Raw genomic sequence first — 17,452 nt, forward strand, 5'->3', positions numbered from 1 at the left:
TCTAAATTAGGTATTTGAAAAAGATTGTAATTCAATATAATTGATTTCTTAAAACAATATAATACTTAATATAATCTTTTGCTTGTTTATTGCAATTTGTTTATTTCAATTTTTATGTATTTATTGTAGTATTTTAATAGATTATAAACAATTTATAGATAGGTTTTATCAGTTGCCAATATGATATTTGGAAAAGTAATTTATGTTCATAAATGTATTACGTCAAAAGAACTTTACATAATATTGAATTAATAAGAAATAAAATTTTTGAATACATTTGTGAAAAAAATTCTCTTAAACAAAAGCACTTCTCTCTTTTTATATATAAAAAAAGAGAAAAGTGCTTTTGTTTAAGAGAAAAAAAAGTTTCTAATTTGCTTTCACATATTATTATAATCTATAATAATGTATGATGGAGAGACTTATGTTTTTTTTTTTTTTTTTTTTAAACATCTTCGCTTCCAACAAGGCTGCAAGCAGCCACTAATTAAAGTTGGAAGTTACTGTAAGAGAAAAGATGAAGATTGTAGAGCAAGATAACGATTGACGGACGATTTAAAAGATTGCAAATTATATGAATCAGGAAAGCAAGATGAAGGAAGCGAATTCCAAAGAGCTGATGTTCGAGGAAAAAAACTAGACGAATAAGCGTTTTACGTAATAAATTAGTTAGCAGACGATAAGAAAAAAACTTCTTTAATAAAAATTGCAAAACTATTTTACATTCATTTGAAACTAAATTTACATTCAACATTTCAGTATTTTACATTCCTTTAGAAATAAATTTTTATATATACATATATATATTTTTTTATAACTTTTATACAATTTGTATATATATATATATATATATATATATATATATATATATATATATATATATATATATATATATATATATATATATATATATATACAATATTATATATATATATATATATAAAAAAAAAAAATATATATATATATATATATATATATATATATATATATATATATATATATATATATATATATATATATATATATAGGTACGCAAAAATCCGGATTTTACAAAGCCGTTTTTTCGGCCAAATTCTGTGACACGCTTTTTCAAGTTAATTGAAAAGTTGCATGGTATGAACTTGTTTTGCTCTGTTATTTTTTAGAAATATGTCTCAACATAGATATTTTTTGAATACTAGAATTATGGAACTTTAATTTTACATGAATTTTTTTGAGTTAAATTTTATTTATTATGAATTTATTGTTGTTAAAAATTTGCTTGTTTTCTGGACATCAAGTATATATCGAAGGAATGCTGGTTTATTTTTCTAATATATTCTCTCACCTTTAATAACATTTTTTCTTACTACCTGCCAAATTTCATTGAAAAAAAAAAGCATACTCAGACACCTTAACATTATTCTCTAATTAGATAACTTTTTAAGCTTCAATAACCCACACTTGCAGTGAGGAGGATTTTAATGTCATTACATTTACCATTATTTAAATATATTATATTTTATTTATAAAAATTAAACTTTTTTCTGCTATCATGGGGCCAAAAAGTTTGGGTTTTATAGTGAATGCAAAAAGTATTTAACTGCTAATTTTGAATTGTCACAAATAGGCATTGAGTCTAATACAGAGTGTAATACAGTTTGTAGAAATGGACATACTTTTTTATTATTTACAAAAAATAGTGATTCGTTTCTCAAAACATCTCAACAAGTCACTAGACATTTTAAGATAGAAACATGTAAAAATCAGGTTAGAAGTCTCATAAATGAATCATTGAAATGGTCTAGAAAAAATAGCAGGGCTGAGGACAGTAAGCGTTTTTATGAATTTTGCAATAAACTTTTTTAAGCCATATATCAAGTTTGTCTAATATTGTATTATCATCAGACTTCTCAGATGTTTCATATACCAATATGAATGTTTTATCTTTTTTAAATAGTTGAACATCAACATCTGCAGGTTATAGCAAATGAGACATAACTAAACATATATTTAGAGAGAAATTAGGCCCTATAAAAAAAAAAAAAGCTAACTCTCACAAATAATGTTGGAACAAGTTAGCACTTTTAAAAGCTGAATTAAACAGCATGCCAAACCAATTACGTGTTCTAAGACAAAATGTTAAACAAAAAGTAAAAATAATTAAAGCTTCAAGGGAAAAAATACCAGATCTGAAAAAACACACATAAAAAAATAAAATTACAGTGAGCAGATTCGTCACTTTAAAGCTGAAAAAAAAGCTTTGAAAAATAAATGAAAAGCATAAGTTAAGGCAACTCAAAACTAAGCATAATGCTGCTGTTTTTTTACAAGTAACAGGGTAATTGCTAGTTTGGAGAATGATTTTCTCCAGATTAAGGAAGAAAGAAATGTAATTATGCCAGAAGATGAAAAAACATATTTATCACAAGTAAGATTAATAATTTATAATATGCTGTTATGTAATATAACCAACAAGTAACATTCCATATCTTATGAGCAAAATAGGGTATTATATGGGTGTTACTTTTAACAATATTCCTCATCGAAGTACTGTTGAGCAAAGACCTCGTGAACATGGCAGTATTCCAGATTTGCAAGCAGCAGAGTGGCCTATGCATAATAATAATCCTACTCTTGGGTTTGATGCTACAACACAAGAAAGTGTCCACAATAATAGCATTAACTTAACATCTTAAGATAAATGTCTTGTGTTTGCTCTAGATCAGTTACCAGGAGGAACAGCATTTGATTATGAAAGTCATATATGCACTTCAATTGATTATATGGCATTTGTTTATTCAGATTTTTACCAAAGTAGCTTTGATGAATTTCATAACTCGATTATTGAAAATATATCTAACACAATGTCAGACAGTCAACCATCTTACTATAAGCAAAGTTTGTGCAATCTGGGGCAAGAGTTTGAATGAGCTGAACTGCCATTTGCACCCTCTTGACACAATTGCAGTTTCATGCCACTTGAGTGTGCAGTTTCATGTCGCTTGAATGTTCTCTTGAGTGTGAGAGTTGTTAGTTACTTGGAAATGATTGAATGACAGTTAAAATTGTTTTTGCCATGAACAAAATGAGGTTTATAGATGTCTAAGGTGATCCAAAAGGATTTGTAAATTTTTTTAATGAAAACGATCTACTACGAAGTATTATTCCTAGATATCATGGAAATCGGCTTCATCTTCTTTTTCATAATTGTTTCATTTTTATCAAGCATTACAGTGAGTTTAAACATTTCCTCACTGTTGGAACAGTAAAATGTAAATTTTTGCAAATTTGCAAAAGAGACGCATTTTGTAATAAAACTGCAATAAAAGAAATGTGCGTGATTGCATTGTTTGGAAAACTCCCTACTGAGCCTTGAATGGAAAAGTTTTATGTTTTAGGTGAGGATGCAACTTTTGATCATGTTTTTGGTAGTCAGTGATAAAAAGTTTTACTAATAATTACAAATAGTAAATCTAATACAGCTGCTCAGTTTTGCAGAAGAACAGATTTTTTTGGGAATACTCTTGCCCCTAACATTTTAAAATCAATATATGCTCCGTTGCTAACCACTAACACTCGTATAAGCTTCATTAGTAATCAGCTTTAAAAAATGACTTCTGCTTGTCTTGATGCTGTGCAAGTTGTCTTGAAGCGACAATATAAAAGATATTTCTCACTTTCTATTACACTAAAGACACTCTAGACACTAAAGGAGGTAAGAGGCGCAAAAGGGAGGAACTTGGTAGATATATCTTAATGATGTTGTAAATCTGCTTTTTTAAATGGTTTTTTACTAAATGAACACTAATTTTTATAATTTTTATTAAACTTATTTCACATTAAAAATTTTAAAAATTAAATTTACCAGCTTCATTCACGTCATCACTGCCATCTTGCACCCAGACTGAAAACCAAGACCTCATTGGTAAGATTTTTACTGTGTTTTAATTTTTGTTTTTAATTTTAATTTTTCGAACACTCATTTAATATTTTTGTTTTAAATATAGACTTGTCTAGGAGTGATTTCTTGGTTTGGCGCCAAAGCCACCCTGGGCCTAAATCAAAAAGGGCCTTCTGCATATGGGCCTGATGATGGAAGAGGTTTTTGAGGAGGAGATTTTTGTATATTAATTTTTGTATATAGTTGGGTTTGATTTTTTTATGAAAAATTTGTGTTTTATATAAATACTATTTATTATCACAAAAAAATAATATTTAAGTTTTAACCCACCCTACCCAAGGTGTGAGAGGTGTAGAGCTTCCGAATAATACCCACTTACACTCTTTTCACGCATTTATCCTTAAAACCTTTCTTTCTTTTGATACTAAATTGCATGCATTTTATATGAAGATACAAAGTAATAACCTTGATATTGGATCAGAGGGTGCGCCTGAAGCCAAATGGACTTTTAGCCTATCAACCTAAAGTATCCAAATCATATTTGATGGTACCTTGTTAGAATATATTGAAAAATAAAAATTATGAATTTCAATTAAATAATAATATTTTCTTTTAAAAAATCTACATTTTTCAATATAATAAAGAGTTTTGTAGATGCCCTTCGAGCGCCCTTTGTACACCCTTTGCATATATATATTGCCCTTTGTTAGACCTATCTTTTGATACCAAGTTGTATGTATTTCGATAAGAATTGACCAAGTTATGACGTTTTAAGTTAAAAAAACCTCAAATTTGATCACAGTTTCTTCAAAAAGTCCATATATCAAAAATTCGGTACTCAAAATGCCATAACTTTTTGTAGATTTGTTCAATTTTGATAATTTTTTCACCTTTAAAATACTGAATTAAAAACCTTTCCAATGATATATAACAATCTAGTGTTTGATTAATTTAAAAATTTCATGTCACGTACCTATATATATATATATATATATATATATATATATATATTTGTATATATAAATATATATACATATACATATATATATATATATATATATATATATATATATATATATATATATATATATATATATATATATATATATATATATATATATATATATATATATTTAATGTATTCTACAAAATAGAATTCTCAATGCACTTAAAAGAAAAGAGCAATAATGAATTAGCTAAAATAAACTATTCATCTTTTAATTTCACATGAATATTTTTCAATAAATAAAACTACAATGCTTATATGTAAAGTAGATGAAATTGCAATAATTTTTTTTTTTTTTTTTCTTTCTAGTATAAGTAACATAATTGTATAAAAAATTATTAATAGAAACTCTTCTACCATATTTTTCTAAATCTTGAGCATTACAGCCTAAAATTTTGTACCTTTTATTCATCACAAAGAGTTAGGAGAATTATTAATTTTAATTAAAATATTCTATTAAATAATTGAAATTATTAGCTGCTATCAAAATTAAATGGAAATGTTATTTTCTTAAAAAATATATATACAGTATGAATATAGACTGTTATATATTATTTTTAGATATTATAGCTTGAAAATTCGTTGAATTATTTTTTAGGACCTGTTGAGTTTTCTTATTAAAATGCACTTGATTCAGTTAATGAATTTATTATATTTTTAATAAGATTTAGCATTTAAACCCTAATTAAGGTTTAATTGTTAAATGTTTGTTTTATTGATATTTTTTACTAATAATATGAAAGATAGAGCTACTCTTCCAAGTAAAATGGACGAGAAAGTGTGCAATTCATAATTTATACTGGTAGTACCTACCATTCTCCATTGTAATAATAAACAGCTTTCCGTTTCTTTTCAGTTATATTACACGGTAGAATTATTCGTTCAAAGTTACTTAAGGTGCACGGTTTTAAAGAATTTGCAAATGCTTCATTAGTAAACAAGATAAAACAAATAAACAAGTGAATAATACAACAGTAAGCAAGAATAGCCATCTTTCAGATTAGGATTGGCATCGGACAATATTAACGAAATAACACAAAAACCGCTCGGGGGTTTATCGATTAAAAAATAACGGTTAAAAAGATTTTAATGCGAGCATTATTAAATGTTATAATGACTACGCTCGGTAACGTGAAACGAGATATCAATCATCAATCATGATCTTAATATTGGGAGGCTGAATAAGCGCGAATTTCATAAGTGCGAAGCGTTGCAAAAAATGGCATAAGTGCGAACTGGCATAAGTGCAAATTGGCATAAGTGCAAATTGGCATAAGTGCGCCGAATAAATTTGTAAACATTGGCATTAGTGCAAATTGGTATTTCACACTTATGCCAGTTCGCACTTATGCTAATGTTTGCAAATTTATTCAGCGCACTTATGCCAATTTGAATTTATGCCAATGTTTGCAAATTCTTTTATTCCAGTTTTTGCAACTGCTTCGCACTTATGCCAGTTTGCACTTATGCCAATGTTAGTAAATTTATTCGTTGTGCCAATTATTTATTTATGCCAATTCGCACTTATGCCAGTTTCTGTAACTGCTTCGCGCTTATGCCAGTTCTCACTTATGCCAATTTGCACTTACGCCAGCTTGCACTTACGCCATTTGCACTTATTCTAGTTCGCACTTATAAAATTCGCGCTTATTCACTCTTCTCTTCTTAATATTAATACTGTAATTTTAAGTTTAATGCGCATAGTTACTGTTTAATGTGCTTAGTTACAATGGTTATAACGAATGTAATTGGCTAAAATAGAGTAAGCTAACGTGTAATTGGCTATTTATAAAATGTCGAATTAATGCGTTTAGTTTTATATAAAAATAAATAATAATATTTAGTTTTATTATAAATAATAATATTAAAGCGGGTAGCCCGAGGGCTATGTAGTACCTATGTGATCAACATTCTTGATCGGTTCTTATGGATCAACCAGCCTTTAGTATGAAAACGATTAAATATAACAATTTGATAGCTGAAACTAGCAGTATGAGTGTTTAATCTGCTACAGCCACAGGGACTCAAAATTCATTATACCCAAACGTGTCATAAATGCAACTTATAAATTGTTTACAACAACTATTCATTGTATGTTTGCAACAACAACATTCCATTGGTAGGAAAATCATTTTTTTGGCGGCAAGGCCTGTTGGAGGAGGTTGAAGGAGCATGGGAGTTGCAAAGGAAGTTGTAGAAGCATGTATAAAATGTTCATTATACAGACAATATTTACAAAAGTTTTCATTAACTAAAAAAATGAGAGTGCATGATGGGTAATGAAAGTTTTAACAATGGCTATTAAAACACGGTAGTAAAATAGTACCTATCAAAAAGGAAGATTCTTTTACAGAGTGTATTGAAACCCCACATCAATGCATTAATAGAGAAAACGGCCTAATTGTTAATAAGATATATGAAGATGATAAATGAGATGATTATGCTAAAAGAGCTATTTTAAAACTCACTAATGTGGATTCACTGTTAATCAATGAGCAAGTATTCGAACGTTTACCGGGAGATCAATGCATTTTGAAGTGCTGATTAAATTGAGAATGATTGATTGAATAATTTGCAATACATGCTATTTTGAGCACAAAATAGCATGTATTGCAAGAGCACAAAATTTCATTCGAATGGTATTCAAATGAACGTTTTTCCTCTTCGAAATGACTTTATTGATGCTGAGGTTTTAACAGTTGTTTCTGGTGATAAACGGGTATTTATTGATCGAGTTTTGTTGACTCTATCAGATTCTAATTTTTTTTGTTTTTTTGTTCTGAAAAGTTATCAAGTCAAACATTTGATGAAAAACTTCATCAAACGTTTGACCTGACAACTTTTCAGATATAAAAAGTGTATATTAAAAAAATCGAGTTTCTCTCATCGTCAGCTATATGTTGCGTGTTAAAGAACAAGAGCATTTAAAAGTTTATTTTTCAAAAGTGACAAACATCCCATTCAAGGAATGATAGGCAAAGAAATGTTGTACAAATAATGTTATATTTTCTAATGTTCTGAAGTTTTGTCTTTAAAGTATTGTCTCTGGATGTTTCATTTCGAAAAATCATAGTTCGCAAGCACAAGTTGCATTTTTGCTGACTTTAGTTACTAATTATACTTTTTATTTATCATTTATACTTTTTATTTGTTTGAAATTTATTTTAATGCATTATTTAACCAAACCAATGGATACAGTACGACCATGGACGTCCAAAGGACGTACCATTTGGGTCCATTCGTCCAAAAACGTCTAAGTCAAAAATGCTACGTCTTTGGACGTCCAAAAAGTTACCATTTTGGACTTGGACGTTTTTGGACGTCCATAATACGTCCTTAGGACGTCCAAAATCATATATGTCTAAAATAGTACGTCCTCGGACATTTATTAGATATTTACGCATGCGTGAATATAAAATAATTTCAAAATGGTTAAAGAAATAAAGTTGTCAATATTTCAACTTATTCGATAACGATAACTATTTAGTTATAGTTATCGAGTATTAACTTATGGTTTAAAAATATAGCTCTATAATAATATCTTTTTATTTAGATTATTAGATAGGCAAAATATTTTTCCTTCAAAAAGTTTATTTTGTGAGCTCATGACCATGAGTCTTTATCTAACTTAAAATTAAAATCAATAAATTCGAACTTCTTCATACTAATAATAGAACTACATTTCTTTATTTTTCAATATAAATTTTGTATGCAAAATAAATTTATTATATAGTTTACACTATAATTTCTATAGATTTACATAAATATAGTTGTAGTTGTAATATATTTTTCAAATTAACATAGGTATCCAATAAAAATTTAATAAAAAATCATTTCTTATATATATATACAGTGTCCTCAAAAAAAAAAGGGACAGCATGACTTTTTTGCTAAAAGTCATAAAAATCAATGTTGTATCACTTATTTTAAATTTTTTTCTCTTAATTATAAAATTAGAACAAATAATGAACTATACTATTTAATAAAAAAACAAAAATAATTGATTAAACTTTTGAAATTCAATTTGAAAATCAATGTTGTATCACTTATTTTAAATTTTTTTCTCTTAATTATAAAATTAGAACAAATAATGAACTATACTATTTAATAAAAAAACAAAAATAATTGATTAAACTTTTGAAATTCAACTAAACTGCAGAATTTTTAGAAAACTAACATGAATGAAAAAATTGTATACATTTTTTATAATAAAGTAAAGTTCATTGTACCATAAAATTTTTTAAAATTATTGGTTTTCGATGTTAGATACTTAATATATATACACTATTTTAATATTTAAAATGAAAAGAAATTCAAAAAAAAGGAGGTGGGCCCTCAGATTAACAGCAGGTAAAAAAGGATATCTTTAACATTATATTTTATATTTCCCATTAAAGTTTTCCTCATTTTAAAGTGTTACATGTGATTTTATATTGTTTTTTTGCAAAGTAAATTTGTTTTTAATATTTCAAAATGACATTTTGACTCAAAAAAAATTATACTATTTTTAAAATAATATAAATTTTTATAAAATTGCTAAATATATATAAAATTGCTAAAAAATTTATTCAAATAAAATAATTTTATTTGAATCAATTTTTTTAGCAATTTTATATAATTAGAAAATATAATTAAATGGCAACAATGGCAAAGTTAGATGCTTTTGATTCTACTAATACAAAAATTCAACAACTAAATAGGTATAAGACATTCATACTTATAGTATTTTAGTATTTAGTTTGAACTATATCATTTGTTTATCAGTTAAAATTCATTTTTACCAATTTAGGAAAAAACATGTTTCAGACTTTGATAAAGGTAGAATAATTCAAATGCACAATGCAGATTGGTCTTTGCGTAAAATTTCCAAACCAGTTGGATGTCGTAAATCTACAGTTTAAAGAGTTGTTTCCAGATTTATTTCTCGAAATTCAATTAGCAGAAAGTCAAGGTCAGAAAGAAACCGAAAAACGACAGAAAGAGAAGATCAATTGATTGTTAGGGAAGTGATGAAGAATCGTAGGATATCAGTGAGTCAGATAAAGCAAAATTTAAACCTTGAACACTTATGTAACAATACAACTGTTACAAGAATAAAGAAAGATGAAGAATTTACTTCAGGGTGGCAAACAAAAGAGCCTTTTATAAACGAGAAAAATCGTGTTAAGAGATTAAAATGGTGCAGAGATCATTTAAGCTGGACTTTAGATCTATGGAAACGTGTCATATGGACAGATGAATCACCTTTTGTGCTACAATATGGTAATCGATAAAGAATCTGGAGAAAAAAAAGGTGAACCATATAATCCAGAGTGCACACGTGTTACATTAAAACATGACAAAAAAGTCATGGTTTGGGGTGCATTTGCTGCTCATGGAGTGGGAAACCTGTACAGAGTTGAAGGAATTATGGATCAACATAAGTACCATTATATTTTAGTTCACTAATTAAAACCTAGTATAACACATCTATTTCCAGATAGAAACTATATATTTCAGCAAGACAATGACCCAAAGCATACAGCAAAAAAAAAAAAAAGATATATACAAAAGGCTGGTATACCTACCTTTGAGTGGCTGGCACAATCACCTGGGCTTAATCCAACTGAGAGCCTGTGGTCTATATTAGATTCTAAACTAAAAGACAGAAAACCTTGTAATGAAGATGAATTATTTTTGACACTTTTAAAAGGTTGGAGTTCACTGGAAGTTAGCTTGTTAACAAAACTAGTTGAAAGCATGCCCCACAGATGTCAAGCGATTATTGATGCAAAAGGTTATGCGACCAAGTATTAAAAATGAATATTATACTTAAAACTGATTGAATTTCTATTTAGTTGTATCAAGGGAAAATGTAATTGCATTAAGCATTGTATATAGATGTAAAAAATTAGAAAACATACTCAATTTTACCATTCTTTTTTAAAAAGTTGAATTCTCCTATTTTAGTTAATTTTTACTAATTCCATAGTTTTGTTATAAGTCTAACTGTTTTATTGACTTTTTATTTATTTTTAATGGCAAATATTGTGTAATAAAAGTTATTATTTGACATATTTGCAATAAAGTTAAAAAACATTTTAGAAAAAATAAATTTTTTTAGCTTTTTTTAAAAAAATCATGCTGTCCCATTTTGAGACAACTGCGTGTGTGTGTGTGTGTGTATGTATATATATATATATATATATATATATATATATATATATATATATATATATATATATATATATATATATATATATATATATATATACACACACACACACACAGTTGTCTCAATAAAAAATGGGACAGCATGATATATATATATATATATATATATATATATATATATATATATATATATATATATATATATATATATATATATATATATTTATATTTATCTATATATTTATATATTTATATTTATCTATATATTTATCTATATTTTTATATATTTATATTTATATATATATATATATATATATATTTATATTTATATATATATATATATATATATATATATATATATATATATATATATATATATATATATATATATATATATATATATATATATATATGGGTGTCCCAAAAATATGAAAAAAAAAAATTGTACACAACAAATTCTTTGTCTAAACACTTATAGAAGACCACTAGTATTGAAAAAAGATTTATAAGACCAATCCAAATGCTTACTGTAGAAATTAAAAAAACAGATTTTATCAAGTGTTCTGAGCTTTTCCTAACTTAAATATTTTCGCTGCATCTAAATGAAAACTCACTCTTTTAACAATTCTAATAGCTGTTGTTTTTCATAGTTTAAAAGCCATCAGTAATCTTTTTTTTTTAAAAAAAGCTGTTAGCTTCGTATTAGGATATGGGTGGTGATCAGCTTGTATTATATTAACAAACTTTTCTTGATCACTGTTCCAAATATTAAGAAATTTTAAAAACAGTATATAGTATCGATGTTTTAAAAATATATAGTATATATTTTTAAAACATCGATAATTTCGGTACTAATTATTTTGTTTTTTTGGACTGACAGCTATTTTTAAATTATTGATTTTAGAATATACCAACTTTATCTTATTTAAAATATCGACTTTTAAATATATCCACTTTGAAAGCGGCAATCATGATTACCTTTTTAGAAAACATAAACAAACTTAAACCAATCATTTTTTCTGATAAAAAAACAACTAATCGAATTGTTACTCTTGACAAAAGAACCTTTAATCAGTTTAGTTTTTAAAAATTATAAAAAAATTAATACTTATTATAAATTCTTATCACAAATGGGAAAAAGAAAGATCACGAGAATAAAAAAGTTGAACTACAATGTTAATTTAAACCCACGACAACCGCTTTACCTTCTCAGAAGTCCGATTTCTGTTTTTCCTCTACATCAACTTCCAACAAATGGAACAGTTCTACGATATTATCAGTATGTTATTACAGGAAAAAGTAAAAGGTTCAAGTCTACTCCAGAAAATTTTTCATGAAAAACAAAGAGTGGGAGAAGGGATATGGTTTGCCTTGACAAAGATTTCTGTTATGAAAATATGGAAATATGCTGCCTAAGAAAAATTGTTAATATATGGAAATATGCTGGCTTTGGAAACTATATAATTTCTGAAGTACAAATTGTGCAAAAGTTTATTAAACTAAATGAATTGTACATTTCAATGCGAAATGCAAGTTATTTAGTCTGGAACACAGTTACCAAAAAAAAACACGAGAATCAGTTTAAAGAACTTCTTGAAAATTCGTTTGATATTTCTCAAAAAAAACATAGAAGCAAAAATAAAATCAGATAAAGATATGCCAAGATTGAATGCTGCAGTAATAGAAGATTTGGCTTTTCTTCGAGATCAAATAACATTGAGGAGAGGTGTAATGAGTGAAAAGTATGACATTGATATGAAACAAAGAGTTGAAAGGAGAATTAAAAGGTATGAAAGAATGAGATCTTATGAAGAAAAATACAGAGTTAATGAACGTTTTAAACTTGATTGCAAAATCAATTTAGAAATGGATGAAGTGATCTCTCGTGACTTAGATGAATCTGAGGCATCAGGTAAATTAAATCTTAATTAAATCTGAAAGGATAATCAGATTAATAAATGATTTTTTAAAATATTCTCAAAAAGAATAACAGCGTCAAATTATACTATTGATAGCTATTGAAAATACTCTATCTGATTTAAGGAAAACTCACTTCAATGTACTATTGATATAGAGAGGGGAGAGAAAAAATGTAACTCTAAACGAACTTACGAAAATTTGAAGCTTTCTATATGATAATATTTAATGAGATATATTTGTTAATAAAAGAATTTAACTGCCAGTTAATGATAGTAATGAAATATATTTATGAATAAAAGAATTATTCTGTCAGTTATTTAATTTTGATCTTTTCTAGCTAAAAAAAGGAAGATTTAGGAATTTTACAGCACTTAAAATGATCTGAGTGCAATTTTTTAGTATTTTTATATATATATATATATATATATATATATATATATATATATATATATATATATATATATATATAAATATATATATATATATGTATAAATGTATGTATATACATATATATATATATATATATATATATATATATATATATATATATATATATATATATATATATATATATATATATATGTATATATATATATATATGTATATATATATATATGTATATATATATATATATATATATATATATATATATATATATATATAAATAATAAATAAAAATATTTACATAATGCTTATTTTCAACCAAAATAAGAATACATAAACAAATAAAAGAAACAATAGTATAAATAATTTTAATTAACATAAAAAAAAAGAAGATTTTTTTTATTAATTCTCTTAATATAAAAAGTTAAAACCTTGTCAAACCAAAGCGACGAAATTAAGAGTTACTTAATGACGTAATTTATTTTGTTGTTAACGAAAAAGCGCCAGAACTACACCTTTTCAAGATGTAATTGAGAACTTAAAAGTTGTAATTAAGAAAAGTAAGATGTAATTGAGAAATGCAACATGTAATTAAGAAATTTTAAAATAAAATTGAGAATTCCAACATGTAAATAAGAAATCGCAATACGTAATTTGAAAAACAAAAGTTGTAATTAAGAAATCATAATATGTTAATGAGAATACATTATTTGTAATTGCGAATTCAATGTAAGCTTAAAGGCTATTTTAAAAGATCTTCTTGAACATGCATTTTAATAAATTAATAATATCAAATTTAGCATTTGTATGCACCAGCAATACAGTAATGGAATTGAAAGATCGTTGTGTTATTTGTCAATACGCAATGAATAGAAAGTTTGTTATTAAATTGAATCCGTGCAAGCACTTATTTCACCAAATTTGTTTACAACCACTTCTGGAACAACCAGAAGCACCTCGTCCAATTTGTAGACATGAAATACATACAACGGAACAAGTTGAAAGAAAACATTATGTTTTATCTTCATCGAATGATAGAAGAGCGCTAATTGAATGTGCTGAGCGAAACGATGATTGGGTGACTCTGGCGCAAACTTTAGGTGTCAAATGTAAGACAGCATACAATTGGGTCCGCAGCGGAAGTTTAAAATTTATTGAAAGAGGTGGTTTTAAAACAAAATAATCAATCGATGATCAAATCGAAGAAACACTAACATGGATTGAAAGTGACTATCAGTTGACATTGGCGACCATTAAAACAAGGATATTAAGACAATTTAATATTAGCGTCAGCACAACCACAATTGCCAATTACCTCGAAGGCAGACTATTTTTATTTAAAAAAAAAAGCGCAAGGAGCCTTCTACAATGAATAGTAATGAAAACAAACAAATAAGAGCTGAATATGAAACAAATTTTAATCTTATTTGTAAAAAAACAAAAGGACGTGCCAAACAGGGGAAAAGAGCAATAATGAAAATACCTTCTTTAAAAGGTGCAAACATACATTTGGTTGCAGCTATATCAACAGTAAACGTCGTCATGATGGAAACTCGCAGAGGATCATTTAAAGCAGATTTTTGTTAGAAGTGGATGTTGGCTTTGTTTAACCAGTGGGTTACATCCGAGAATCGTTTAGAGGATTTGGACGTCGTAACAGACAATGCTCCATGTCACGCTCGTCTGGAAAGGGTGTTTGAAAATTCACTGGCACAGTTGTTACGATTAAGAACCTACAGCCCAATGTTAAACCCAGTGGAAGCTATCTGGCCCAAAATAAAAATAAACGTTAAAAATGTTATTTGCATTCCACCTGTATTCGGTGCTTGGATTATGGAACAACGAATGCAGTATTTAGAAAGAGTTATTAACGCGGCAAAAAATACAATAATAATAATGGGAGGTGATTGTATACACACTGTACAACATACGACCATGCATTACGCAACGATTTTAATATAAAAGACGTCCAAGTTGGTTCTTAACTGAATATTGCAATGATTTTTAATGACGTTGTTTAAATTTAAATTTTTATGTAAACAAATTATTTTTGATTTATTTATTATTCATCTGAAACCTCAATTAAATCACAAACAAAAATAAAAAGAAGTTTTAATTGACATCCAATAGGATTTTTCCAGTTACCGCCTAAACCTCAAATGCTTTTTTTATGACTTTTTATATTTTATTGATTTTATATTATTAATTCCAGCCTTAAATTACAAAGTATATTAGGGCTACAAAATTCAAAATACAAAGAACTTTGTATTCTTTATACTTTTCTCAATTACAACTTTTATCTTCTCTATTACATCTTACGATTTCTTATTTACATCTTTCACGTTCTAAATTACATCTTACGTTTCTTAATTACAACTTTCAAGTTCTCAATTACATCTTGAAAAGGTGTAGTAAATGCATGTACGTTACACAAGTTTAAAATAAAAATGTCCTTTAACTAAGCATCGTTATCCAAAATATTAAACGCAAAAACGTAACATTACATATTCTTTCGCATATATTATTAAAAAACTTGAGTTTTTTAACTAAATTTTAGAAAAAACAAAACCTTATCATGTTTTTGTTAACTTACGTTACTTGAACTTCATGAGTACGTAAGATAAACGAATTAATATATATATATATATATATATATATATATATATATATATATATATATATATATATATATATATATATACATATATATATATATATATATATATATATATATATATATATATATATATATATATATATATATATATATATATATATATATATATGTTATTATAATTATTATTATTACTTATAAAAACTTGTAAAAAAAGGTGAATAATTTGCTCACAATATGTTGTGACTCTATATGGTATTTAAATTTGGTTCAATATTTAATCATGATTTTAATTTGCTTTAATTATTCATAAGGTTACTCGAATGAGAGTAGTGGAAGGAGCGACTCCAAGGAAATTAGTTTAAAATGTTTTGAATGCTATCATGGAATACAGGCATTGTTTTGCATAGATGGAAGAAAAGGAAAAAGTAAATTTAGGAGCATTCCTTATTATAAATGCATAAAAGGTGAGCATTGAATGCGATTTTGTAGCTATTGGATCTTATATAAGACTTTTATATTTTTGTTAACAGTAAATAGCAAAAATAGTAGTACATTGCTCATTTTCTCCTATTCATTATATGCAAATATATTTGCGGTCGTTTTTTTTTAATTTAGTTTTTTTATCTATGACTTTTCAAAACTAATAACAAGTATTTTAATATAAATTTTTATTGTAGATGTCTTTTAGTTTGTTAACTTTTTGAAAATCAAATTCAAAAGCAAAGTTACTTCACTTTGCTTTTGAATTTAATTGTTTGTATTTTTATTTTCTAAAACATGCTTTATGACTGACAGACTATTTTGTGATAAATATTATTTCTTTAGATACTATTGTTAGTGACTGTTGCGCTAATCAAAATGTCATAAATGTATATCGTTTGGATTGGGTGCTTATATAAAATAGTTAATGCCCTTCTTGGGAATATGCATAAATAGCGTGCTTATCAAAGTAAACAACAACGGACTCGAGCAACTTTTCTACTACAAGCTGTGATCAACAATTTTTTATTTGTGTTTATCGCATATTTGTATATACTTATCAATTATAATAAATTGAACTCGTTTTAGAATACAACTCTTACGTAAAACAACAGTGACAAAATTGGTTATTATACAAGCAACATCGAGGGTGCCATTGGCGACATATTAAAACAAGCCAAAAAATAATGTTTTTGCTAGATTGTATTTATATATTAATATTGTCAAAAATATTACTCTTTTTATTTTTTTGTAATGATTTGTGTCAATACTGGACACACATACTGGGATTTATTTATTTATAAAGTAAACTTATTATTATCCTAATGAGGGTTGCCATTCGTGTTAAATCCCAAAAACACATGTATATTAAATTTAGACTTTGTGGGGAAAAAAAAGACTTCATTTCTTATTTTAAGACTCCATTTTTTATAGTTGCTAGAAATGGAGTCGGTATGAGAATGAGTTGAATAAAATTAAACGCTGAATAAACGGACAAAATTTAGACGTC

At 26.4% G+C, this 17,452-nt stretch overlaps 1 protein-coding gene and 2 long non-coding RNA genes across 3 annotated transcripts in view; 2 read left to right on the plus strand and 1 right to left on the minus strand.

The window, feature by feature from the left end:
* Window positions 1-6,046, minus strand: part of LOC100210492 (endosome/lysosome-associated apoptosis and autophagy regulator family member 2) — a 60,965-nt gene extending 54,919 nt beyond the window's left edge. Inside the window, exon 1 of the mRNA XM_065800426.1 lies at window positions 5,703-6,046. Within this exon, the coding sequence (XP_065656498.1) occupies window positions 5,703-5,881 (179 nt within the window). The 5' untranslated portion in view covers window positions 5,882-6,046. The remainder of the gene's footprint in view (window positions 1-5,702) is intronic.
* On the plus strand, window positions 1,034-4,168 carry LOC136081963 (uncharacterized). The gene is made up of 3 exons (XR_010639281.1): window positions 1,034-1,113; window positions 3,851-3,907; window positions 3,990-4,168. It is a non-coding gene; the product is annotated as an uncharacterized LOC136081963 (long non-coding RNA).
* Window positions 6,047-16,278: 10,232 nt separating the features above from the next.
* On the plus strand, window positions 16,279-17,186 carry LOC136081070 (uncharacterized). The gene is made up of 2 exons (XR_010638862.1): window positions 16,279-16,427; window positions 16,789-17,186. It is a non-coding gene; the product is annotated as an uncharacterized LOC136081070 (long non-coding RNA).
* The last annotated feature ends 266 nt before the right edge of the window (window positions 17,187-17,452 follow it).

The sequence above is a fragment of the Hydra vulgaris genome, chromosome 06, assembly GCF_038396675.1.
Source record: "Hydra vulgaris chromosome 06, alternate assembly HydraT2T_AEP".
Classification (NCBI taxonomy): Eukaryota; Metazoa; Cnidaria; class Hydrozoa; order Anthoathecata; family Hydridae; genus Hydra; species Hydra vulgaris.